A 27,319-nucleotide genomic window follows, 5' to 3' on the forward strand; every position below is an offset into this window, starting at 1 on the left:
GCAAAAAAGCAGTATTTTCATGATTTTTGTTTGCAGACTGTAGGCCATTAAGAATTCTCTCTGCAGTTACCCCACATGATTAGCATTTCACTGTGGGTGAGGCTGGACCACCCATAGCTGGAGAGTCGTGAAGTGGCTGCTCAGCAACCTGCAGGACTGAAGGCCAGGAGGAAAGAAAGGCTGACACTGAATCCTCTTCACACATCACTCAGGCAATGGAGAAAAGGCCCGGGCTCTAGCTGATTTATGAATCATTCCCTCCTTGCACATAAACCACCCTCTTATGTGGCAGAAAAAGAGCACACGTGTGCGTCACCGCTTGGAGAAACAACGCAAGCAGAAACCTCACTCACTCTGACAGATTTCTAAAAGTGCAGAGGAAAGAGCAGAGAAAACCACCACGAATCAAGCCACCTGTACACTGGTCCAAAGCCCCAGGGTATTCCAGTGTAAGCCTCCGAGGAGCTCCTGGACATCTGCTGCTTCAGGAGTCCCAGAATCCTGCATAAGACGCCACTGAATTGCACATGCACCCTTCACACTGCAATCACAGCATAAATGGTCCCAATAAGCCAAGAAAGGAATGGAGACACTCAAATTTCTTTTGGAAACAGGGAAGCCAAGCTGAGGAATATGTCTTGTGACTATGTTCAGGACTTGGCTACATAAAATGTGGTCAGGAGACTTGAGAAGGAACAGGGAGGTGCCACTTCCCAGCAAGGACTCTTCCTGGGCTGCTGGATGATGCGCTGGTGCTGCACTGCATATGGGCATGCAAGCCATTGGGAATCAAAGAGATCCAGAGGCACAGGCAGTTCTGTGACACAGAACACAAGTACGGCACTGTACCCTAAGGACAGTTGTTTACATGATTTCCCACTCCCTCCTGGTGGGTTTAGTTTGCACTCTGAAAATAGAATTTATGGGCAATGCAGATGAGAAAAGATGACAAACAACTGGCAACTATTTGTGCTCCCAGGTGAAGCTTCCAAATTTTCATAAGCAATTCTCCATGTTTCTCCCTAGAATCCAAACACTAAACTAGTCCAAGGGTACCTCCATGCCAGGAACAGAGCTCTTGATCCCACTGGATGAAAACACCTCAGGTGATGTAGGAATGCCTTGCATGGGTCCCAGGAGCCAGATTCCTATCTCTTTGCTCATGTCTGGCAGGCCCTTGCAACACAGCTTCACTGAAATCAGCAGGAATGCCTGCAGACAAAGGTCTTGCACACCCGGGGTGAAGATCATAATCTGACTTTTAAAGCCTCTCTTACTGCAGGAGTGGAAACTTCAGGGACGGCAACTTATTGGTAAAACCTGAAGCCCCACATAACCCACCTGGTTTAAGCAATCTTGCAAAACTACCATGTCAGCTTAAGAATTGCCTTCCCAGTGCCCACTGCTGTGACAGGTCCGGGCCCCAGCAGCCAGTAAAATGGCTGAGGCAGCCAGCTTCAGCCATGGGCTGAACTGCTGCCACTGTCCTGCTGTAGCATCCCCAGAAAGTGGCGCAGAGACAGGAAGGATCAGCCCCACAAACAGTGGGGCACACAGATCGTCCCCCACCTGGGAGCTTCAGCGCACGGTGTCACTGAACCGAAGTTTGGTTAGGCACCCACACAATCCTCCTCAGCTAGGGACTGAGCTGAGGTTTCAGTCCTGTTTCCACTGACTGCGACTGTATTTGCTCTCTGCAGTTTCAATCCCAGCAGTACTTCATCTCCACCAGTAATCCCTGCCCACCACCTCCACCTATATGTCTGCCTCGTCCTTCCCGCAGGCTGTTCCAACCCCCTCAAAGCCCTCGTTACCCACTCAGCTGATGAGGGTGCAAGGCAGTCGGTGTCAGGGGTCCTCCCTTCTGCCAAGGACATTGGTGGCCTCCTCTGAGCTGATGGAAGGGACTTGCCAGGACAGCAATCTTCTGCTCGAGGTTTTGCTGCTCTTCACAATTCCACGTGGGTCGATACTCAGGTTGTACACACACACACACGCTTGTTTTAGATTCAGCAGTGCAGCTGCACTGAATTACACTCCCACTGTGCAGGCTCCAGATCACAGAAGCTTTCAGAGAAACTGAAATGCACACCTTGCAGAAAAATATCTCGTAAGTAACCCGGTAGCCTTCACTTGTTCCTACACTCTGTGACACATGCAGACAGCACTTTGAATTATGCAGTTCAGACAGACCCGCTTGAGTTTACTTCATGATTTTGGTGACCCTTGGACTTTGCTTCAAACTGCCATGTATGCAAGCTAGTAAAACAACAAGCATATTACTTTATATCCAATGGCTGGTTATTAAATGTTTCTACCTTCAGCACTTTAAAGGTCAAAAATCCACAGTTAATTAAGTTGTCACATGAAATTTCTCTAGCAAATGCTCATTTTGACTGGTTTAGAGTTAAAGCATCAAATGCTAACTTGCAGAACAAGAAAAATACATTCTGTGGATGCAAAGATAAGAAAATACTTTACAGTACAGATAAATGAAAAATCAGATGCTTAGCTTAAAAAAATTCAAACTAAAACCTGTAAAAACTCAATAGAAGTATTTTAACAGGCAGTACTACCTTAGATAACAAATAAGATTTATTTCAAACTAGCAAATCCATTTTTTGCTGAGCTTATATTTTGCATTACTTTCTGCTTAGCAAATCCCTAGTTCATTTGAACCAGGATAATAAAAAAGGAGTTTTGCTGACTGTGAGGCACTCCATAGCTATCTCAGAAGCACACCACTTGACTGCCCCAGAGATGTGCTTGCAGACACCAGGCAGCCAGCAGTCATGCTTACTTAGCCTTAAAATTCCTTTAAAAAGTATTTGTAACCATTCTACCTGACAAGCAGTTTATTCTGGATGGCATGCTGTGCTTTTGAAAGCTCCCTCCGTTAAAGTAATAAAAGTGACCATTGGTAAATAAAAAGTGCTAGAAGCAGCAATTTACTCACTCCCCATGCTCAGAGGCCAAACTATGAAAGCTGTGAAGGAAACCCATACACAGTACCATGCAGATCCCTCCTTATACTTTTTCCAGTGAAAATAACTATTTCTAAAGCCTGAGAAGACACCAGATGCCCAGGTTCAGCACACCAGCAAGAGCAAAAGGAAGGGAAAGGACACAGTGTTATTTTCAGATGGATGAAAAAAAAACCAAAACCAGTTTGAAATATGTGGAGTGCTCATGGAGGACAACTGCTAAAGCAGGGTTGCTGCCCACTGGGATACAGTACCCAGTATCAAAGACAAAACAAACTCAAAGGAAGCCAAAATGGGGAATTTGTTAATAAAGGAAATGAAAGTTCGAAGGTAACAACAAAGGCTACTAACAGAAAGGGCTATTACAAAAAAAAAAAAGGAAATTAAGTATCTTCCACCCTTCCTTTAAAGCTGCCTAACTTACAGTAACTCACCACAAGCTCCTTGGCTTGTTTGAGGAATTTATTGTGTTTCTGTACTTACTCATTAAATAACAAATCCCTGCTAGTTCAGCAAAGCTTGGCACCTACTGCCATAGCAATGTGATGCAATTCCTTCACCAAAATTTAAAACCAAAGGTGAGATGATAGGAAAATAAGAAATCTGAGTGTCTCAGGGACAGAGGAGGGAAGAGTCTGCATTGAGAGTGAGGAACTCATTTCCACTGTCATTAGGATGCTTGGCACAGCAATAGAGGACTGATTTGGCTACTACAATTACGGTATCAAGAGATAAGGCCTAAACAAATACCAAAGTTCTGGTGCCTTTGAACATATTTATGATTCACTAAGTCCATATCACTCCAAGACCCTCACAGCTGACAGTAACACAGCCAGGAATAGGTTTTCTTCACAGGGGATAAATTTATATGTACTTTAAAAGCACACATAAGACTGTAACTTCTCCAATGTCTGAAGCTCTGACTGTACCTGTAGTCATAATAAGTAAAATGTATGGGGTTTGTATTGTATTTATTTTCATGAACATTCTTGGCACTGATTTCCGAAAGAAAAAAAAATGGTGGTACTAAGACAAAAGCATTATACCTATAGAGTTTTAAAATGTTTATGGCACTGGCATCTTTTTTACCACTAACTGCATTTAATGCAGCAACTAAAAGAACACCTTGCAAGTGCAATTTAAGGTATCACTGTAAGTACTGAAGTTATCACAGCAACTGTGTAGCACTTTGGAAATTCAGTGCTGCAAACCTCCCTGAGACTGAAGGAGCACTGGTATTTTTAAAATCATTTAGGTTCACAATATGTCAACAGAATCTGATACATTTAATCATAGTAAGCAAAACAATGTCTAAGGATTTAAGTTCTTCCTTTTTTTCCTCTGGTTTTATGAGTACCTTGAACAGAAAGATAAGTATTAGGATTTCGGGAGCCATTAATCTCTTCCTGGATTATTTTACAATGCTGAGAGTGCCGGCCTGTCCCTCAGTTGCCACGCCAGCACACGCCTGCTGCCTCAGAGGATGTGCCAAACGCTTTGTGTCCGGGGCAAGGCACAGTCCCATGGAACCACCTGAGGCCCACAGCCTGCAGAGAAGTTGCCAGGCTGCTTATCAGCTGTTAGAACAGATAGTGGCACTGCCTTTTTGCCTGAATTAGGGCTAGATGACTTTACTCTGGCTTAGTTTTCAGGAAGTATCCTGCTCCAAGTCACTGCATGCTCAGAAGGCACCAGTGCTGCTCACAGAGGTTCACCTTTGTAAAGCTGCTGCAACCCACATTTAAAACAGATCAGCAAAACACATCCTCCATCTTCTCAAATATTAGGGGCATTTGGAGAGAAACAAGGAGGACAGCATATGGTCAAATCTCAGTGGACCAGCCAATCATCTCAGCTCAGGTCTTCCCTCCCCAGACTGGTTTTGCACTGCTCTGCTCCATTACGATCATGGATTCCTTCCCTGTGGCAATCAACTCCGACACCAGCTGAGACAAGGCAAGCTTCAGAAAGAACCTGCAGACTAAAGCAGGCCCAGCACCAAACACTCTAAACTACACAACAGAAATGACCGCTTCAACATTGGCCAAAACTGAACTTGCTTTTAAATCAGCCAATTTTTTTTTTTTTTTTTGGTGGGGGGGGGGCGGTGGTGGTGTGATAAATGTATCACTCTGCTTTTCTCTCCTGGAATCGCACTGCAGTGATGAGGATAAGGTTGGTTATGACAATGCATAACCCCAGATGTCTATCAATGATTTGTGTTTGAGAGATTACAGATCCTTATCTTGGGGCATTACTTGTAGTAATCAGTCAATTTTGACAGCTAATCTAGAGGTCCATACACATTGTTGCTCAAAGGCTCAGCAGGTATTGCTAAGATCTGTTTTCAGATAACCCAACTATTTACCTACTCTAAAAAACACATATGAAAGGATGTGCTTTATCTCTTCACCAGCGGGTTAAAGCTAGAGGTGAATGCAGTGCAGTTTGCAGGCTGGGGGTGGGGGGTGCCCGTAGTTAAATTCAAAACCAGCCTCATGTTTCGATGACTGACCACATCCCCAGCCCATACCAAACCACAACCGGCATTATTTAACAAGATGGCACAACTGCAGGCGAACAGGGACGATTTTTTCAATGAAGCTTTATTTCAAGCCTAAGGGACAAACTGCCATAGCATGACTTTTCTATCAATGGTATGCGTACCTACACTTCAGCCCCAAACCCACTCAACCATAAACAGTTCAGAGAGTCACACAGAGCATTGTTGACAAATCCCAGGTTTTACTATCTAACCCTGTGTTGTGCCTTGGGCAATACCCACCATTTGTGGGGGCAAGCCCTGGGGCTTCAGCAGGCTTGGACCAGTATGACATTTTAGCTCGTTCTGCTGGCACATTTGCTGACAGGTTCACACAAGGGGCCTTTGTGGGTAGGAACAATGAGAGAGGCGTGCACAGCACAGGAAAATGGGTGGTGACCACCAAGGGCTGGAAAAAAGCCTCTTTCAAAGGAAGGTCTTTGAAAACATTCATTACACCCCACCCAGCTATTTTCACTACAATATTTCAGTACATAAAAACACAGGGAAAATAAACAGCCCACCCTTCAATATGTTGTAGGTTCTCCAACGTCTGAAAAGAAATCAGCAAGCCATAAAGATGTAGAAATCCTTACCAAAAAGAACCATATCAGAGGCCATCCACCAAAACCTTTCCACACCATCTTTCTTCTCTCATCCATCTCCAGGCTATGTAAGCTGACTCAAACAGACATCCTAATGTTCAGAGTAAAATTGAAATTTTAAAGTGTATTGGCTAGTAAATACATGATAGCAGGCTTTTATAGGGATTGAAAAGTAACTATATTGAAACAATTGAAAAAACAGTCCACTACAATGCATTTCAGCTGTGATTTTTTTTTCCCTACCAATTTCAGCTAGAACTAATAAAATATTTCAGCTAAAACAGCAGCCAGAGAGAAAGAAGCAATAAATAATCCATAATTAAATGGGTCTCTGAAACCAGCAGACAATTGTAAACTGGAAGCCAGTCTTTAGAGACCATATTCTCACAGAGGCTTGTCTCCACCACAGTCAGCGAGGTTTCCAACAGGGTAAAGATTGAGCAGGTGAAGCCCCCAGCCTTTGGAACACAGAAATAGCTTCTTCTCCTAAGGCTTTGGGCTGCTCTCTGAGGCTCACTGCAGCACCCTTACTCGTAAGTTCTGTATAGAAAGGCAGCTGAGCACCTACAACAGAAATTCAGCCACTTTGTGTGTCACCTTGTTTCAAACATGAGGTCTCTGTGCTGGATGCTCTAAAGACTGCAGTGGGGGCACACACCAATTCTAAATAAAAATGTTCTGTCTCCTTTAGAGAGCACTCAAAACACTCACTAAAATTATTTTGCGGCATTGTCTGTTAATAAGTCATGCTTTGTTCTCCCAAAGTGTCAAATCTTCTAATACTAAAGTTAAGAAAACAGATCTTGCAATAAAATCTGTATTAAATAATGCCAACCCTTCTTTACTTTTTGGAACTTAACCATTTTAATGTGCACTTGGTAATGATGGAAGTCAATGATTTCTCCTTCTCTATCTCTTGGCGATTTATAGCCATCCATGGTAAGATGACGGATATCCAGAAAAACAGATCAAACGGCCATTTCTTTGGCAAGCAGGGAATAATAATTCCTGAAAATAACAATACAGATGCTCTAAATTTTGATCATTCCTTGTAACACAGCTTCCTCCACTTCCTGCAACAATGATCAAGTGCAGATTCTGAGGGTCAGGCTACATTTTTTGCCCTCTGGGGTGTGGGTTTTGTCTACACAAACATCCCGGGATGCAGCTCATTTTCAGCCCCTGCTTTTTCCTCAGAGGGCTGTTATTTTATACAGTAGCTCTTTAATTGTCCCTCTCCTCCTAACTAAGTCTGTTACTAGTTTAAATCAATAAAAATCAAAATTTAGTAGCTTGAGCTAGGGTAAATTTTATTCTTTGCTTGCTACAAGGTTAAAGGGTTGATACCAAAGGGTCCAACTTCAGCCACCTGGCCAGAAAAGCAGCCACCATTTCAGCCAAGTTAGGCAATTCCTCTAAATTTACAGCTAAAATCAGAGCCTGGTGTGATGTAACCTGGGGGCAATCAGTAATCCCAAAACATGTGCCTTCAGCTCCTGGCAAAGGCCTGAGGAGTCTTCTCACTGCTGACCTGCCCTCTGCACCCATGGTTGTTGCAGAAGCTGGAGGGAATCGAAACTCCAGTACTTGAGGAGGAAACAGTTGTGGCCCCTCAACACTCCACTGCAGTATTTAAAATATTTTAAAAATTAAGGCTTGGTTCTGTTGGGAATTGGCCGCTGGCTCCTCTGACACATCACCCTGAATAATTACTCACTAAACACTAACTTTCAAAGGGCACTGATATAAAGGCAGTGTGTGTTGTAACACAAAGTAAATAACTGGATGCAGTCTGTCTCTTTCGGTGTTTCATGCTTTATTGCTTCCCTGCTCCTACTGTCTACTAACTCCTAAACCGCTATGTAGCTACAATTAAAAAAAATGGTTACTCTGGGAAAAGGGAAAAAAACTATTATGAACACGAGAAGCAGCAAAGCTAGGAAGAAATTCTGTACATATACAACGGTAAATTCACATGACCATTTCTTTAATTCACATTTCTTTATATTTTCTGGGTTTTACTTCAGGACTATGAAGTAGCGTATCACTATTTTGGCATTATTCCTGTTGGAGCTTTTGTTATTAAGTTTAAGCAAACAAGGCACATATGCATATACTGGGCCTGATTCTCATCTCCACCATGGTCCCATCACCCCAAGAGAGCAGGAGGCAGGAGTGAGCTGTAATCAATTCTGTTTATGAAAAACATAGGTAGGAAGAACTCTTCCAGGAAAGAAACAAGACTTTTTTGTTTCATATTATACCACCCACAATTGTCAGCTTACTTAACAACGCATTATGACTAGGCAGGTCCTGGAGATCTATCAGAACTGTGCATCTATCAGGGTGTGATACCTCAATATTCACTGTTTTGATTCTAACTCTACAGTAACCAAATTTCTGACAAGAATGTCCAAGATGCACATGCTGAAATGCATGTAACTGGATCAGTGCACACAGGAGTGGCTACAGGAGTTACACAAAACAGATGGCATCTCCCAAATCAGGAGTGAGGGTGCTCTCATCCCAGTAACTACCAACACTGTTTTGTAAACCTTTTGCCTCCTTACAGTGGTTCTTGGAAAATAAAATTTTATTATTTTCATCCTTTCCCTAAATTATGCAACTTAATCAACTGCACAACATAATTTCCCAAAACCTAACTGCTTTCTCAGAAAAAGCAAAAAAGAATGGAAAAAAAAAAGAAAGGAAAATAAGAAAAGAACCTGCACTCACTGCCAAGAATCATGGTTTTGTTATTAGAAAACACAACTGGGATGGTACAGAGGCCAAAGCCGAGGTAGGCTGAGAAACAATTGTACCACCAGCAGCAGAAGTGCAGGGGAGGGCTGAGGCAGGCGCAGAGAGAGCACCACGTACGCATGTTGATACAAGCTGAATCCAAAAGGGAACATCACTTTTTGTGCTAATGTATTCTTTTGAACTGAGTGTGACTGCCAGTGCAGTTAGCTACGTTTGTACAGAACATGCTGCTGTGGCCAAGGATAGTTATAAAAATATATTTACTCCTTCATAGACAGGGGGGAAAAAAGTCCTTTAATACAGAATACAGAACATGAATAAATATTTAAGTCTTTTACTGGAACAGCTTTATGCTACTGTGAAATACATTTAAGACTAAGGCATATGGAAAACAAGAGTCATAATTAAAGAGCAAGGCATAGTGCATATAATGGAGACAATCTAAGTTGTACAAATATGACTTCATTTGATTTAACACAGTTTTTAGTCAATAGTACATTTATAAACTAACACGCCTTGAAGAAATACACTTCATGTACATACTACTGATTTTATTACACATTTTAAAAAAATTAAAAGCCCATTATCTATATAAACTTTTCTCCCTTGTTCTTATTATCATTTCCTCATACAGATAATGGACTTCTCCCAATTTCTATTGATTTTGAAGAAAACTAGAAAATATTGGGAAAAATCTTCAAGGACTGTAAGACAACACCCATTACCGGAACAAACCCATGTGGATGAATATTTTAACCACAGTTTCTCCACTTAAGAGGAAACCAGTCTCTTAGATCACTAAGAATCAAACAGGAGATTTTCATAACTGATACTAAATAAAGTTTCGTTACCTGCCAGTAAATGTTTACCACAGCTGAGAACAGGTTGTTTAGCTTTAACCAACAAAAGCCTAGCAAAACCTTTCTAAAAACACAGTGAACAAAACCAATCTACCATGTAAGAAGAAAGAGGCTCTCCTTTATCTGCTATATTTTCAATTAAGCTCCAACTCATAGTGAGGTAGGGCATAAGGCTGTGCCTTTGCAGGCACAGGGGTTTTGTTCATTGTGATTACAGCATGTTTTATTAAAAACCCGAATGAAGATTTGTTTCCCTGAAGCTCTAGCTTACTAACAGCTCTGGCAGAAGGATGAATGACAGCGTCAATCCCCATCAGCCCAGAAATGAAGAATGCCAACAACTTGTCTAACCTGTAGATCAGAGGTTGGAGGATCCACTTGAATTAATACATTCTGAATCAGAGCATTTCTTTAAAACAGTCTGACCAACTTAAGCAACTTTCAAGGATGGAGAACCAAAGCCAACCCACTGCAACATTTAGAAACTTGCTCTACTGGTCAGTCACCTTCACTGTCAAAATATTTGTATAGATTTTCTTTTTCCTCCATTATAATTTATTTCTTACTGCCTATTTTTAAAGGCCTGAAGTTATTTTGGGCACATAGGTGTACCAACCCAATACCACTTCACTTTTGGTCTCTGTTTTATACTGTGAAAAACTTCCTAACCCACAGGTCTTGCATCACTGCTATATTCTGTGCAGAAACTAGGTGAAAATTCAAACCCAGCCTTTAACATGAGAAAACATCAGGCCAAGCAGTAAAGAGCAAAGAATTACAAAGTCAAGTTTGGCCAGTGGGGAGACAGAGAAACAAGAAGATAAGCTGTGGGGTTTTGGGAGGAAAGAAACACACACACACACAAATACTCCCCACCCCAGTTCCCAGAAAATGCAGTGTTTGCCTCTGGTGAACGCTATTTCCCCTTCTGCCTTTCGCAGGTAGCAGCCCCAGCAAGTCACTCCCGAGGTGCTCCCAGAGTCGCTCTGCTCACCTGTACTCACTGTCAGCACCCACTCTGCCAGGCACAAACATTTCTACAGACAGATTGCTCTGGACAGTGAAAACCAAAGAGCGTCTACAGGCAGCAGCTGCAAAGCCTGTTTCTGTGACCTCTCCCTACCCAGTGTTTACATGGGAAGGATGGAATGCCATAGAGCATACCCTATGAGGTACAGTTGATTGAAACAGCTTTGCAAAGCCAGTCTCAAAACATGTCTTTCCCACGTTTTTGTGAGCTGCAGCTATTTAAATTATCATCTTGAAATATTAAACTCCTCACTTCCTCATTTTAGCATTAAAAACAAAACAGCAACAAAACAACTGGGAAAAACATACTTGGCATGACATGTCCCATGTCTGACCCATCTGACCCCTACTCAGAGCAGGGATCCAATACTGACACTCATCCCCACGCACAAACAGGGGACCCAAGGGGAGGAGGGACAAAAAATCTGAAACTCCATGAACTCCATCCAAACAACGATACTTCTGTTACAAAGGAAGAGGACACAGGGGACACAACAGAGTTCAGGATGATGGACTAGCCTGTGATACTACAAAGGCAAGGTCTCCTCTCCGAAGTGTCTCTCTGAGGAATCACACCTGTCCCTGGGATCAATTCTTACCTCATCACGCTAACGTAAATGGAGTTATCCTGACTTGCACCAATGGGAGACTGGAACACAACTCTTCAAATAAGTTTTATATTTTTTTGTGTTGTTTTAATGCCAGTAAACAGGAAATACTTCTCTCTCAGACTCTCCTGGGACGTGTCACACTCCTTACACCAGATCAGCTATTAAGAAGCAGTGACTGTTCAGCATGGGAAGGAACATGTAGATATCCACATCAGCTCTGTTACTTGGCTACTGAGAAAGGAGGAGAAAGATTTAAAAGATGAAGTAGGTAGAAACAACAGTTTTGGGAAATGTTTGAACAAAACAAGGGCTCTCTGCAAGGGAAAAAAAAGTAACTCCTTCTATAGGTCTATTATAGAAAACGATGGGAGTTTAACATAATTCCAGAGGCTATGAGAGAATGGATCTGTAACTAGTCTGATACAGCATTTCCAATGCCTCAATACAAATCTAATTCAGTAGAGAAGAAGAAATAAAATACTGAGGAGCATTTGAAATGAATACCATATAAAAAAGCAAGAAAGACCACAAACAGACATTCATTAAATGATGTTACCTTCCACATAGAAGCCTGAAACACGGAGAGAACTGGAAACCAGATTTTTATCAAACCATCTCTGGAGGAAGTAGATAACACAATTCAGAAAATGGGATAAAGATTTGGGAGTGCCATCAGCAGATTTAGGGAGAGGAAAGGGAAAGCACACAACCAAGAAAAAAAAAACCAACCCCCCCCCCCCCAAAAAAAATCCTGTGAGTGTAGAAAGACTTCAAGAATATGGAAAACATTTCCAAGTGCAGACCTAGAATTAGATAAAGACAGAAGTCAAGAACTTTTCACCCTAAGTGTCTTGCTTCACAGAGGGGAAAAGGTGCAGGTGTGCCTGAAATACAGGAACATCTGGACTTTGTTAAGTCCCAGTTATGCAAGCACGGATCATCTTAATTAACCAGGCTTTGAGAACTGTCAGGAAGACAAAGATTAATTCTGTTTAACTCTGTGAATAACACTTTTTAAGAACAAAAGGGCTCAGCCTGCACAGTAACTTCATTAAGAAAGATAAACTTCTTATTCCCACAGTGATACAGTAAAGAAGAGGAAAAAATACTGCATAAAAACTTGAAAGCAAAAAATTCACCTTTTATTAAGCAGTACCTTCATACAAATATACATGACTGCAACTGTGCAGACTCAGTCCTCATAAAAACACCAAACCAACCTCACAACTCAAAAAACTAAAACTAGAATAAACCTTATGTCAGGATCTATTTTCTGTATGCTCAAGTATTTTTTTTCCCGTGTTTCTCCTCACAAGCTTGCTGTTTCCTCACCCATGGCAAGCTCTCATGGCTCTCTGCTCAGTGAGCCCCCTGCTATCCCTTGCACATGCAAGGCCACTGCCAGCCCTCAGAAAGGTAAGTGCTCCCCTAGTGAGAACACCTGTCCTGTGAAGCAGAGTCCATTTTATTTACTCAACAGCCTTTTCTAATTTGGCCTGAATAAACTTCTTTTCATAGCTGTCTGCCCAAATATCTCAGGTCTTGCATGCTTTATCCCTGGTCCAAGTGTTCACTTTAACTACCTGAATTGGCTCATTTTCTAGTGTGCTTTTAGCACTCACATCAAAGGCCAGGAGGAGTTGAGCCCTTGCATCTTCCTCTCTGAAAGTGAATTGGAAGTTCAAACTAGAGCTTAAGACTAGCTGTCCTGAGGATTTAATTCTGCATTTCCATCTGTATTTTACACTGAGTTTTCACCAGAGATGATGTTTTTCTATTTCCTTTGATGCTGCTGTTTCAGCAGTTTTGGGAGCTACCTCTCTATTTCACTCTGTCATCAGAGAACTGGGGGCCATTTTCTGCAGTTAAACTGCTTTGTTTAACATCCATTCATACCTACAAGATCACAAATAAGTAAGTAAATATGACAAACAGCAGAGTTTCCCCTGTATCTACTTGTACATCGGCATCAAACTCCTCAGTTTTGCGACTCCATTTTGTTCTCTCTCAGGTGTAAACATAGTGCCACACATTACCCTGCTTTGTTATCCAGCTATGGTAATACAGCTTTGATGTTACTCAAAGTTTAACTCCATTGAAGCTGTGTTTAACATGCCATGAAGAGAATCACCTTGTGCATCACATCCTGCCTACCTGTTAGAAGCCAGAGTACACCTGGTACTCTGCACTGCAAACAGACCTCTGCCACCATACCTTCAGGTTATTGCCCTAAATTTGCATTTTTATCAGTCAACTAGAATTTAGGGTTTCTTACAGTATGGCATTGTTATTACTCCATTGTATTCCTATCTAAATATTATGCCACTAAATTCACCTTTGAAGACAACTTTCATGTATTTGGCCAGTATTGACAAAGAAGAATTTAGTTACTTGTTCTGTAACTAAACACTTTAAAGCTGCAGAGGGAATAAAGCATTACCACAGAATGGGCACAATACAGAAGCAATGTTCAGAGTTATAACATTGTACATTTCTATAAACAGCATCAGCCACAATAAATGCTAAGGCACTACAGTACAATACAGACCCATATCACTTACAAGATTAACACAAAGGTTTTTGTCTAGATAAAAGATAAAAGTACTTTAGAAAGTTCATACATGTGGTATTTTCTCCTACATAACAGATGAAAATACCAAGACATTAATGAGAATAAAATATTAAAACAATAGTACCTTTGAACATTGTATTAGCCTGGGCCTGTAAGGAATTATCTGACCAAGACCAGCAAGATTACATGCTCTAGCTAATAATCTGCACAGCTACACACAGGAAAAGACTTCCCCCAGATTTTCAGGTGCCATTATCTTAGTTTTTAGGGTAAGAAGAGGGAGTTCATAGACTTTACAGATCATCTGGACCAACAAGACCTAGCCTACCCAAGGATTACCGTCCTTGCAGTCACCCAGCGCAGCAGAAATTGGCAGCAATAGCTGGAGAAGGAGAAGGAGCTGGAGAAAGGGCAGGTATTTTGAAGGATGGTCAGGAGCAAGTCATTTAGGAATGTGAGAGGGTAACTGTCCTTGACATTTGCAAACTGGCAAGCACTGTACAGCAGTGTCCAGGCTGCAACTATAAAATACTTTAGGTACTGCAGCTAGAGTTTAGCAGTGGTTCCCTATTTGGTCACTCAGAACTCAATGTTTTTAAATAAATACTTTTACAAACTACAAATGTACCAGTGAATATGTCCAGCTTTTGCCAGACACTAAACATCTTTCACATACCCTGTGGCTAATGTTTTACCCTGGACACTGGCTACCCACTGTCAATGTAATAAGAAGTTGAAGCATTTAAAAACCTTTCAAAGAGGCAAGTCTGGTTTATGAGAAAATGGTAAAATTTAAATATTTGTAGATCTGTGTGCACATTTATATATTATGTACACATTAGAATCACCATGCACACACAAACATATGGAGCTCAGAAGTCTTTGCCTTTCCATTTCTGAATTTTTGTGAGCACCTGGGACACAACTTTAAACTTCTCCATCTTAATATATTAAATTAAAAAAAATAAAAAAATAATAATAAAAAAATACACAGACATACAGAGAGATAGAAAGGAAAGTGCGTGCCTCACACCTGAACATGAAGAATTAAGACCTTCACAGTAACTATTTGTGTAACTCTTGGTAGGAGCTACCAGTGCTGCAATGACAAATAATTTTCTCAGTTTTCGTCATTAGCAGACAGATTCCTCAAGGTGGGATGGATAAAATTATACTGATAACTCCACTTCAAACTGTGCACAAACACTGACTTGGCAATACTGTAGTACAGAAAAAGAAGAGGAAAAACTAGGAGTTATCCCTCAGAATCTTACCAATGCCAGGATTTAGTATACCCATATCTGAGCCTGAAGCCTCTACTGAAAAGGCCCTTCCTCGCTCGGGAAGGGGGAGAAGACAATAAAAACCAGAGGACAGAAGTAGGTTAGAAGTGAACATTATCCATTTAAACTGCTAATGGCAAGCTCTGTTGTTATATTTTTATCAATGCTTTTCTGCAAATTACTTTTATCAGTGATAATTTAGCTTTTATTTCATTATCTGGCAGAGCAGACAAAAGGAAAACAGATTTGTTTTACAACAGCTCCAGCACTTGCTCTGTCCATTAACATTGACAGACAAAGGTAAATTAAAGCTCTTAGACCACATTTTCAGCATATGTGGCACTGAGGTCTCTGTTTCTAACCAATATGTGCTTCTAAAGGAGAACAGATTTCATGCTAATGTTTTTATTCTCTCCACACAATTAATGCAAGTTTCTGTATTTTTTCTCCATTCAGTTCTATGTGCTTCCAAAAAATCTCAGGACAATCAGGGAGAATCAATATTTTAAACAAGAAAAATACTACATTTCAGTCAACTGAAGAGTGAAATAGCACTTTCCCTCCTTCCAGTTTTCTTAAGACCATAAAACCACAGAGAAGTTGTGCTTGATTAAAATAATAAATAAGCATAAAGAACTCTTGGAGGACTTTATTTTGTTCCAATGCTTCTCTTCATCCTTTTTTTTAGCAACATTTTCAGCTATTCTACTTACTGCAGTAGAGGTAAACAGATTGCTTTATAACTTTCATCTAAAATAATAAACTTATTTATAGAAGCTAATGTAGCAGGCCAGCTGTTCTGGGCAAACAGTGGGCTCTCCATTTTCAAGGATAGCTAATGGCTTGGATTACAAACAATTTTGCAAGAAAAACAACAAAATATTATTGACTGCTCTAAAAGTGCAAGTAATTAGTCATTAGTAATAACCATTTTAACTAAATAATACAGTCACTTCTGTTCTTTTATGAAACAGCCTTTCACTTGGACTTAACACAAAAGCCATATTAAAACCCAAGAATTTCAAAAGTCTGAACTGACAGCCAGATATTCTGGCTTACTCTGAAGACTACTTGTGTTACCATTAAAAAAATATATATATACTTTAATTTTAGATATTTGGGATAGTTCTAATTTGGGATATACAACCCACATAAAAGGGCTCTTTCTCAAAGGCAATAAATAATGTCATTACCAGTTGTTCAGTCTGAAATCGCTGCCATAATCCAAGCATAAACATTTATTAACATATAATGCAAAATTAAAAGCTAGTAACAAAGTATTTCAAAGAAAGAATATTCTACTTTGTAGAAGCAAAATGAAAGACTTCTGCTACCATAATTTCTTTATTGACTATTCAGGTTTGTGACAAATTACCTCAATGCTGCCAAGTGTCTTTTCATTTTCTAATAAATCCCTCATTTTTCTCAGAATAAGATTTTTTAAAGTTTCAGATAAATTTAATTTAGTTTTTATGTCTCTTCAGCAAACATTACATGACCAATTACAAACAAATGTTACTGCTGGGGCAGATCACATTGATGAAAATAGATTAATATTAAAGCACATGGAAATTTGGAAGAGCAAAAAAATATTTCTTGGACTACCACCAAGGCAACTTTAAAGCATAAACATGAATATAATTTAATCATTTCCGTACAAGCAGCCTTCACTACAGGCTGCCCAAAGAAATGACAAAAATGAAGTGTCAGAGTATGTATTTTAAGAGGACCTTTACTGAGATGGGGGAGGAGGAAGAACATGGTAGTTGAATATTTTTAACCAGCTTTAGAGAGATGAGTCTAAATCAAGCTCTTACGAATCTTCCCTGTCATAACCCACTACAGAGGTCAAAGGTTGAAGCTTTCCCAGAGGTTCACTGTGCACAACAAACACTAAAAGTTCCTTAAATTTAGTTTATATATAACAGCAAAAGTGCTGTGGCCAGTGACATCCCATCCAGTCCCATTAGTACTGAAAAGGCATAAGCAGGGCAGGCTTATGCACAAAATGGCCACATTTTCAACTAGCCCTAGTACTCATGTCTGCACCAGTTAGTGCTCTTACATTCTTTAAAACGTGCCGTGAAAGGACAACAAAACCAATCCCTTACTGCAGACATTGGACATATTTTGCTATAAATAGTGCAATTTTCTCCTAATTTATTACAATTATTTGTGAACTATTATTAAGCTTTACAAAAGGACTTGGGGGTGCTCACCTTTTTTTTTCTTTTTTTTTTTCCTTTTTTTTTTTTTTTTGAGCAGAGATCCAGTGAATAATTGGAGTAACTTGAGATTGTGAGTTCTGCAAGCTGGACTGGAGCAGCAAGTTCAATACCCTGCAGCAAACCTGGGGGACGCCTGGTGGGAGCTTGGCCACTCGGCCAGAGCTGAAGCCCTTGGCTCTTGTGCTAGGCATCTGACCTGTGCACTATTTCACATCTATAATTTATCTGCAAACAACATCAAGGGGAATCAGTAGGAGAGGGCAGGCTGCTGGATGTGTGTGCTCAACTGTCTAGGAATCTGCCATTCCAACTGTGCTTAGGACTCACTCTTCTAATATTGTCTCCAATCAAGCAATAAAATAAAATTAAAATTTAAAAAAATCCAAACAAAAAACCAACAAAACACATCTCCTTGAATTTTTTGAAACACTTAAAAAAAATAAAAGCGTCACTGTAATGGAGGTGGTTCCAGAAGCAGCTATCAGAACAATCAAAAAGGCAAAGAGAAACTGAGTTACACAAGACATTGTCATCATCAGCAGGCTCAACATAAGGAGACTTTTTCTGCCCCAAGCTGTTCATACAGCACAGGGGAAGAGCAAAGGGACATTAATGACGCTGTTGCATGTACTGCACAGCCTGACTAGCATCAGAAGTGCTGAAGAGCCTGAGGCCACCAGTCTCTTGCTCCACCAGATGCCCTGTCTACAGCCACCCACCACCCAACATCTGCTGCAGGTTCCACTGAAGCCAGCGCCAAACACTCCAGAAAGTTGAGTTTTCACAACATGATGCAAATGAGAATTTAGCTTCAGCTGGTTTGTGAATACAGCTGCTACCCATAAATCTATCTTTTTCATACTCAGGTGATCTTTGACATTACCATGCCCTACAAATATCTACAACTTGTTTGGCACATGATGTTTCAAAAACAAGAACAGCTTTGTAATTATGGTTTGGCTTTGTATATAAGTACTGGCAACCACAAAATGTATTTAAGGCGATTTGCTGTATATGCAATTCTATCAAGCACATAAACATCCCCCTCCTAAACAGAGCCTATTTGCCTTCATTAACCATCCTGGTGCCCACCCCCCCCCCCAGCTTTCTGGAGGGCGCATAACATCTCCTCTCTTTGTCACTCCCTGCTTAAATCAACACCCTCCTGTCTGTCAGTGCCTCACTCCTTCTCCTTTGACATCTCAAAAGTCTCCACCACAGACTTTATACTTTCTTAATAGTAACAGATGCACAAAAGAGTTTCAGCATCTGCATATGCTAAGTGCCTTCAGTTCCTCAGTAAAGTCACCCTACAGGAAGCAAATGCAAATTACTGCCTTCTAGACATAAGGCATGGTCCTCAGGACCTTGTTATTAAATCATTAACCTTTGCCTTTCATTTTACCTATGTTTTCAGTATTCAAATGTTACTTGAAATAGACAACCTTAGTACTTCCCCAAGCTGCAATTTGTTACTAAGTGCTTCACTCCAATGATTGAACAGTGACAAACAAATGAGAGTACCAGTTCCCAAGCAACAAGAAAGCAGTTCAATAATTACTGCAAAAGTTAGTAACGGTGTCCCCATAAAACCTTGCAAAAATCTGTTTATCATTCCTATGCAATCCCTAAAACAGGATTTTCAAAGAGCCCTAAATACCATTTTCTCTGCCTTCAAGGCTATAGCTCTGTGCCCTAACTGATGCTCCAGTTTATCAGAAGATGATGCTAACCATGGTTGGTATCTTATCTCTGTAATCCCCTAGGGTTAGGCCAAGGCCAGTGGTGTGCTAGGAGTATGCAAAAATGTGTTTTGCTGTGGAAACAACCACATGTAATTTGGTGAAAAGCCTGAATAATTGGTATGTTATAATTATCGTTGCTAGTACCAAATGTTTGTTTTCCTGGAAAAAACAAAAAACAACAAATAACAACCAAAAGCAAACCAGAATTTCATAAGAGCCCTTATCTATTAAACATAAGACTAGAAGTTGGTTCATACACATATTAACATATTAGATATACAACCATGAGATGTCTGGTCAAAAAGCATGTATAGCTGCTGAAATCAGTGGGAAGGGGTTTTGCTGTTGATTTGGATAGAGTGAAAGTAAAGCTAGTTTGCCCCTTCATCGACCCTTTCTGCCCTCTTGGTGTACCCTTGCCTACAGGGGAATACACAGCAATATCCCTGGCAGGCTAGGGGAGAGGTGGATGTAGCCCAGCATCTTCCCATCAGTCCACTTCAATCAGCAGACACTTCAAGGAGGATGCAGAAAGCAGAGATGCTTCCCCAAAAGGTTCTCCCAGCCTCCTTGCCTCTCAGCCTTCCCCTGAGCACTGACCACAAGAAAGTCTGTCTGATCAAACCTCCCACAGGGGCTGTGGGTGCTTGTGAGGACTGAAGTCCAGCATACACCCAAACCTGAGCAGAACCCTTTGAGACTGCCTGCTGCAGTAAGCCAGCACGACACTCAGGAGTCAAGAGCTGCTCACCAGCCTTCACAGCTCCTGGTCCTGTCCTGCCAGCCCTCCCTTTGCACGCAGCCTACAGTAGATTCCTCAGGAGAAAGCCATGCTGCTGAGCAGAGCTCCCTCCGCAGGAAGGGTAGAGCCCTTTGGTTCTTTCCCAGCCCCCAGGCAGCATCGGTGCTGCAGCAAACGCCACCTCCACTCAAAAAGACAACCTCACCAAGCCTGCGGGGGCTCCAGTAACAGCAGAAGAAACATGTGCCTCTTGTCTTCTGTTAAAGTTCCCTTTGCATTAAGCTCTTCTTTCAAAAATGTTCCCATACTTACTTAATAAAGCAAACAAAAAAAATGGGGAGGGGGTTTCCTATTTAGAGAAACTGAAGCGTGAACATTGCATAAGATGTCATCATTCTTTCTAGGATATTTGCGTTAATATTTTGAAAAGATGCATTTTCATAATTTGTATTGCACAGCCCTACATCCCCATCGTACCCTAATACCTTGAAAATCTCAAAAAAAAAAAAACAAAAAACAAACCACACCATAAGCGACAGTTAACATTTACTATTCACTTCTGTTTATTCTGACAGATCTGTCAACCAGGAATCTTTTCAGATCTCTATTTTCTGTAGTATGGCTAAGACTATACTTCCTCGCCATAGCATATGCTGGGTTTTAATATTAATTTTACTGTTCTTTCACTTCACTTTTTCAAACAAAATCCATTTAAGCTTTTTAAGCATATTTAAAATACAAATGTACTAATTGTTGTTATTAGACCTATCCTCTAAGAGGCCAAGTATACTGAATTACTACATCAGGCAGTAGGAAAAGCTCTTCCAAAACTCCTGAGGTCCTCAGTACTTAATGAGACTGGATTTTATTAATACATTAAAATTGTTGTTACACACCTACAGCATTCCCTCATGTGCACAGGTGTCTAATGACAGCATACAAGTTACATTGCATGAGACCCGGTGTGTTCTGCTGTAGTGTCACAAGGTTGGCTTTCCCTGCTGATAGACGACAACCTCTGGGCAAGTGCCAATTAAAAACTTTAAATTATAAGAATAAACTAAATTAATATCGGCAATTCTCTTCCAACAGCAGTACCTGTATGAGAAGTCTGTCATTTCCCCCTGCACACTGCCTGTGAAAGAGGTCCACAGGTGCTGCCCCTTCACCAGCTGCAGCATACAGCTCATGAAAAGCACTCCAATGCTCTTTGGCACTGTGAGCATAGCTGCATTTCTGCTGCTCCCAGTTAGCCTTTATACAGACTTCCCTAGATGAGAAGTCTATTCCTGCCCCTGTAAAAGTTCAGCCTGAGAAACACCAAGCAAGCTCTCCAGCTTCAGGAAAGAGCAGGCTGAAAATACTCAGCGTTAGGTGAGCTGCTCCCTTCTGCCTTATCTGTGAGCACAGGCACTTTGGAAGTGTCTATCTGCCCTAACACATCCCCCAAAGGAGGGCAATATCTCTGCGCACCAAAAGCCGAGTGACGGAGGCTGCTGTACCCCCAGAGATACCTATCACTGCTCTCCTGAGGCAGGACACACGTTGGATGGGCCATCAGTGTCCTTAACACACGCCTGCACGAAAGCTCCAGGTGTGGCCATGTCCCTGGTGACGCGAGGGACACAGGGTGTTCCCGGCTCTGAAGGCAGATTAATGCTACAGCTACATGTGTGTTTATTCGACTGAGATCCACATTTAGACATGGATATGAGGGAACAATCCCGAGCCGTTTACTGGGACAAAACTGCCACTGACTGCAGTGGGTATTTGTCTGCCTGTACAGCTGAGGATAAACCCTCAAATGTTCTGCAGTGCCCATCTGCACATTTTTAAATCATCAAAGAAAAAGGAAAAGCGAACATGCCCATGTGACCATGGGTCTCTCCAACACTTGGCTACATTTGGATTCAGAGAGCATGTGTGCCTTTTTAACACTGTTGAAAGGACTAAGGCTCAGCCCATCTTTTTCAAGCAAGAGTTTCTAAATCTTGTTATTCTACATGCAGAGTAAATTTCTAGCTCTGACTTTATAAATAAAACAATTTTTCTGAAATCACTTAAAATGATGTACCCATGAGGAATATATACTTATTGAAAGAAATGTCAGGTCCTAAAATATCTCTATAATTGCTTCCCTTTGGAGAGAAAAATCCATCTTTATTGACAGTGAACTGTGCTCTCCAGCTGGCTGAGCAGTGCTCAGACCAACACCTTTTACAGTACCTTTTGTGCGCCTTCTCTAATCTTAGGGCCAACCCCAGCATCGGTCTACTTCAACCATACAATTCACATTTGTATGGCTAATCCAGGACTACAAACCCATCACTGAGGAGCAGGCTTGTTGCTTTTTCTCCATCATTGGTCAAAACATTTTCAGGTTAACCTAGTTTATTTGGCAACCATGCTGCTGAGCTGTTCGGTCAAGCCATACTAAGATTTCTGGCTTTGCATCCATCTGTCAAAAATGCAGTACATGTGATGCATGCCCCAAAGAAGTGCTCATATTCCCAATACCATAAAATGGATTGCTAGATGTCAGTAGTATCACCACTCTATTACTTTGACAATTCTCCAAGTATGGTATTAGCTGGACTGTAGCCATTAAAATGCTGATCCTAAGAACACATGGTAATAAACCAGACTACAGCTTTTAAGTGACCAAGAAAACTGTCTCATAACCAGCAGAAGTTTATTTTCCATTAAATTAATCAGATTAAAAGACAGTGTTGCAAGAAGTCATGTGTAGGCAGCATGACTTTTTCTATGAAAACTGGATAATCTGGATTCATGGAAAAGATGATGGTCTGAGACAATTTAAACAGAATCTCATATAATTGTGATGACTGAGTCAATTCTAATGCTTTCCCTTAAAATTATTCTTCTGTTTCTTCAAAGCAGATAGTATTTAACTGGAAGATCATACAGGATCTGGGAACTATATAACAGAAAAAATCAGTACAGTCTATTGAGTAAGTTTACAAACATGCTGAAGTGACTATTTTGTCATCTCTACTCTTCAGCTTTTCAAAGCCATGCCAGGAACAGGTCTGCCAAAGAACATGAGTAACAGTTTGAAAACTATGTTTAAACTGTGTAGAAAGTGTCAAGTTAGACAAACATCTTTCTGAAAATGAGTTACTGACAAAGCTCTGTAAGTACACACAGTGTTCTAGGTATAACTACATGTGCAAGCAAAAATATTCAGAAAATAATCAGCATAAATCCAGTGACATGGCACAAGCTGCTATGAAATACACTTTCAAAACACATAGAAATAATCTAGGCTAGTAAATGGTAAACATTATTAAATACACTTGCTTCAGCAGTAATGCAACTAATGCATATTTTAACCACAGACAATTGCAGAAACAACTTGTGTGGACTCATTAAAAACCATCAGCATGAAAATACCATTTTCTGAAACTCCTTCCTGAAATTCCTATCATTGTCTTTAACACTCTGGATAGCTGGAGCGTGTTTTCAGGGCAAATGTATGGACTTTTCACTGAGGGACTGTTAGCAATATCAAGAATTTCAGAGAGCTCTGAAAATGCGCTTTCCCCCATCCTCAATTAGCGCCAACATTTGCTACAGAAATCAGCGCAACAGCGGTGCATATTTCAAAGGTGCAGTCAACGTGAAGTCGTGCCTCACGCTTATCTCGTCACGAGGCTGCAGCAGCCAACTTTACTGCCTTCAGAAATGTCGGCCCTGACATACGCCCCCGCTGCCGGCGGCTTCCCCGTGGAAGGGCGCTTCCATTGGCGTCACCACCGGGATGCCTCCTGCCACTGACATGGCTCAGCCGCACGTTTGCAGGGCTGGCCTTTTAAAAAGTCGACCGTATAAAGTAGGCAGTGACCAGAATGAGCCGCAGTTATACAAGAAGCAAGGAAATATTATGCAAGACCACAGGAAGTCAGAGGAGACAGCATTCTGGGCAGGCCTGGCAAGGAGTCTGTGTGAACTTCAGCTAACAAGCAAAGCTCGGTCATTGGCGCCAAATTCAGCAGAGAACATTCCCAGTGCTGCAAAGGATAACACTCCCCATGCTTTTGCCAGTGGGCTGTGTTCCAGGACGCCATGTACCTGATGAAATGCAGATAAACCCAGGTCTTACTTTTCGCCAAGTTTTCATTTATTTTTAAAATTTGAAGCATATTTTGGTCCAACACTTGTTAGAAGTGGCAAATGGTTTATTTTCATGGCTTTGGTAATAGATCACTTGCTCTTACACTCCCTGTAATTTTAAGTACAATAAGTGACCTACAAAGAAAATGTTTGGCAGAAGCCTCATTTTTTCCACACATCTTGCCCATCTCTACCTCAAGGCTCTCTGCTAATAGGATATGTGAGCATTATGGATTCCTCTTCCCTTGGCATTTTGGAATGACTTCTGAAAATACACTTGGTGCAAAAGGATGACACCCACCTTGCACATAACTATATATAGGATATGGGAGGATTATGAATTCCTCTTCCCTTGGCATTTTAGAATGACCTCTGAAAACACACTTGGTGCAAAAGGATGACACCCACCTTGCACATAACTATATTATTTTAGTCTGCTTCAACGTCAAAAGTAATTGTTTTGGAGGTTGGGTTTGTTTTTTTAATTATTATTTTTGAAAGCTACCTCACACAGGTCCTAATTGGAGAAGACATCCATTAAAAGGCAGCAAACTTGATTTCCCAAATGACTGAAAAAATTTGCCTTAATTTGGCAAACATTTATCATCTAGCAATACATGAGTTCAGAGAGGTTTTATGCTTTGTTCCAGGATTCACCTTTAAAATATCAGTGATAAAATGCTGGAGGTGGAAATCCAGTTTTAGGTTCACACACACATACTGCCAAATAAGAAGCACAGCATTCAGAGTCTTACACAACACAAAACAATTACCAATTGTGATGAGAGTAGACAAAGCGTTCTCAAGAGAATCTATTTTATGTTTGCAATCACCCTCAAAAAACACACAATAGCACTCTCCTTCCAGCAAATACATAATACAAACAAAAACCAAAGAGCACTACTGCCTCGACTGGGGGAAGTGATTCTGAATATAAGTGATCTTCAGTAGATACCAACTGCCAAAGCCAATGAACCAATTTTAAAAGTTTTCATCATTACCTTTGCTTATGGGAACAACAAAAATACACAGCTCTTAACAGGAGATTCCCGCCTTCAACGCAGTTTGCACATGAAAAGGTTCCCATAACCTACTGCTCTTGCAAAAATAATTAAACAAGCACTGCAACAACACAGGAAAGTGAAAATGTTAGTGGTGACAATGCCTTCATTGTTACTGCCAGTATAACAATGCCCAAAATTAATCATAACCCCAACAATCAACACCAATGCACACACAGTTGGGCCTCTCCAACCAAAACAGATCTTTCTACAGCCGGATCCAGAGTTATAGCTGTTGAGAAGTGCAGTTGTTTCTCCAGCTGAAGTCAGAGATTCCTATCCAGCAGAAACAAGTCTAGCTGCACTTCTCAAGGCCTGAGTTAAGTATACATTGGTGGTTTTAATGTGGCCAGTCTAATTAGCCCACAGTATTGAGTGTTAGTATTAATCATAGTAGCACAGTAGTTTCTCCATCCACAACCAGTAAGGTCTAAGCATGCTAAAACACTCAGAAATGCCCAGAGTAAGGAACAGCATTTTATCTGTGTCTATTTCTGACAAATAGGCAAGGCATATAGCTCACAATAAGTTTTTAAAACACCTCAAGGGTTAACTAGTGACCCATGCGACAAAAGCAGCAAGCTGTTGTGCCAACAAGGGCGCTAGCAAAAACACACTTCTCTGGATTCTGCAAACTTGTGGTGGATCCTGGAACCTGTGGCACAGCAAACTACAAGAATGTGGCTGGCTGGCACCTGGACTTCTTCAGCCATAGGAAGTCTTTTGTCTCTACAGGGAAATGGACTCGTGGTTCCAACTTTTCCCTGTAGCCATCACAACACCTACTCCCAGTTATTTAATATCCTTGAGATCTCTACAGCTCTGTCAGGAAGGGAGGTAGATGCACTATAACCATGCAAACCTTGATCCCTTAAGGAAACAAGCTAGAAGAGGATAATTCATCTAATCACTGTCTCATCATCTATTAAAATTTCTTTTGATTTCCAAGTAGTTCACTGAGCCATAATCCTTCTCCATACTTCCTATATGCAATTCATATTCAGCTACAGCAAACTATAATATATCTGCAACTACAAGCACAGTAAGGTATTTACTTCCTCTGAGCTGGAGGAGGAGATGTTTTGACTCTCAGTAGCAAGTATATCTCTAGGTTGAGGTCTTCTCTTTATTTTCCTTCAGGACACTGATTTCATATTCCACAGCTTCACTAAAACGTCTCCTGGTATGAGGGCAGAGTGCGCTGAAATACATTTGCCCACCAAATAGTCCTTCTTACAAGTGCAAATTGGAACTGACTTCCTATATAAGTAACACTATGCTTGTTTTACTTTCCTCATATTTTACAAAGGTATTTCATTTGCTTAATCCAGAAAAATCTTAAGTGAAATGATCACGAAACCCTCTTTTAAGAGGGATGAAGGTTTATATCACACACAGCTGACATTTTGTTTTCCTCAAAGGCATTTTCACAAAACAGTGCCCAGAGGTCTGAGGTAGGAACTGAACTCCATTTCAATAAAAGTTTTAGACATTATGGACATGGAGTTTTTTTAGTACAAAAGCCAGAGCACTCCAACTGTTAATTAAGGTACAAAGATTAACTTGAGAAACCATTTTAACCGGAGTGCACAGCTCAACAAATGCCTCAGCAGGCTCTTTCCATGGCTGTAACCTACTCAACACGCAATATGCAATATAACATGAAATCATTCTATATTTGCACTGTAGTCATCACATGACTCTCTCTGAAGGAATGCCCTGTAATGACTTCACGTTGTCAGTGCTTCTTCTTAAAAGGTTTTAATAGGTGAGGTGGCAGGCGCTCTTCCTCTTTCAGCTCTACCTTCTGCTCCACATCAGCCATCGCTGCACCCAAAATCCTCACTGTGACCTGCAATGCAAACTTTGCTCCCTGCTCATTTTATGCCCCAGGTTAGAAGGGCTCTGAAGAGCTCCTATTTGAATAAGCACCATTTGCTGTCTTCTGCCTCCTTTAAAATACTTATTCCTAAAAGTGTCAGAATAGTGCTCGTCACTCTGGTTCATTGCTTCATATGTGCCATTTGAAAAGCTGGAATTTAGTTACACCATGTTTACAGTGACATTTAGGTTTGAGGGGCGGGGGATGTTGTCCTAAGATTTGGCAAGCAAAGGGAAAGAAGTGTTATACAGATAACACGGCTTCTTGCACTATCTTCT

At 40.9% G+C, this 27,319-nt stretch overlaps 1 protein-coding gene across 5 annotated transcripts in view; it reads right to left on the reverse strand.

The window, feature by feature from the left end:
* EPAS1 (endothelial PAS domain protein 1) overlaps positions 1–27,319 on the reverse strand; it is a 75,223-nt gene that overhangs the window by 36,748 nt on the left and 11,156 nt on the right. Inside the window, exon 1 of one of the 5 annotated variants that reach the window (XM_083857095.1) lies at positions 21,063–21,205. The exons of 1 other annotated variant lie outside the window; for it this stretch is intronic. In XM_083857095.1, coding sequence (XP_083713221.1) covers positions 21,063–21,190 — 128 coding nt within the window. In that variant the 5' untranslated portion in view covers positions 21,191–21,205. Of the gene's footprint in view, positions 1–414; positions 493–1,818; positions 1,933–20,860; positions 20,893–21,062; positions 21,206–27,319 lie in introns of those variants that run through there. 3 more of the 5 variants (XM_083857098.1, XM_083857097.1, XM_083857096.1) reach the window with 3 other exon arrangements.

Source organism: Zosterops lateralis (genome assembly GCF_965231275.1).
Source record: "Zosterops lateralis genome assembly, chromosome: 3".
NCBI classification, from domain to species: domain Eukaryota; kingdom Metazoa; phylum Chordata; class Aves; order Passeriformes; family Zosteropidae; genus Zosterops; species Zosterops lateralis.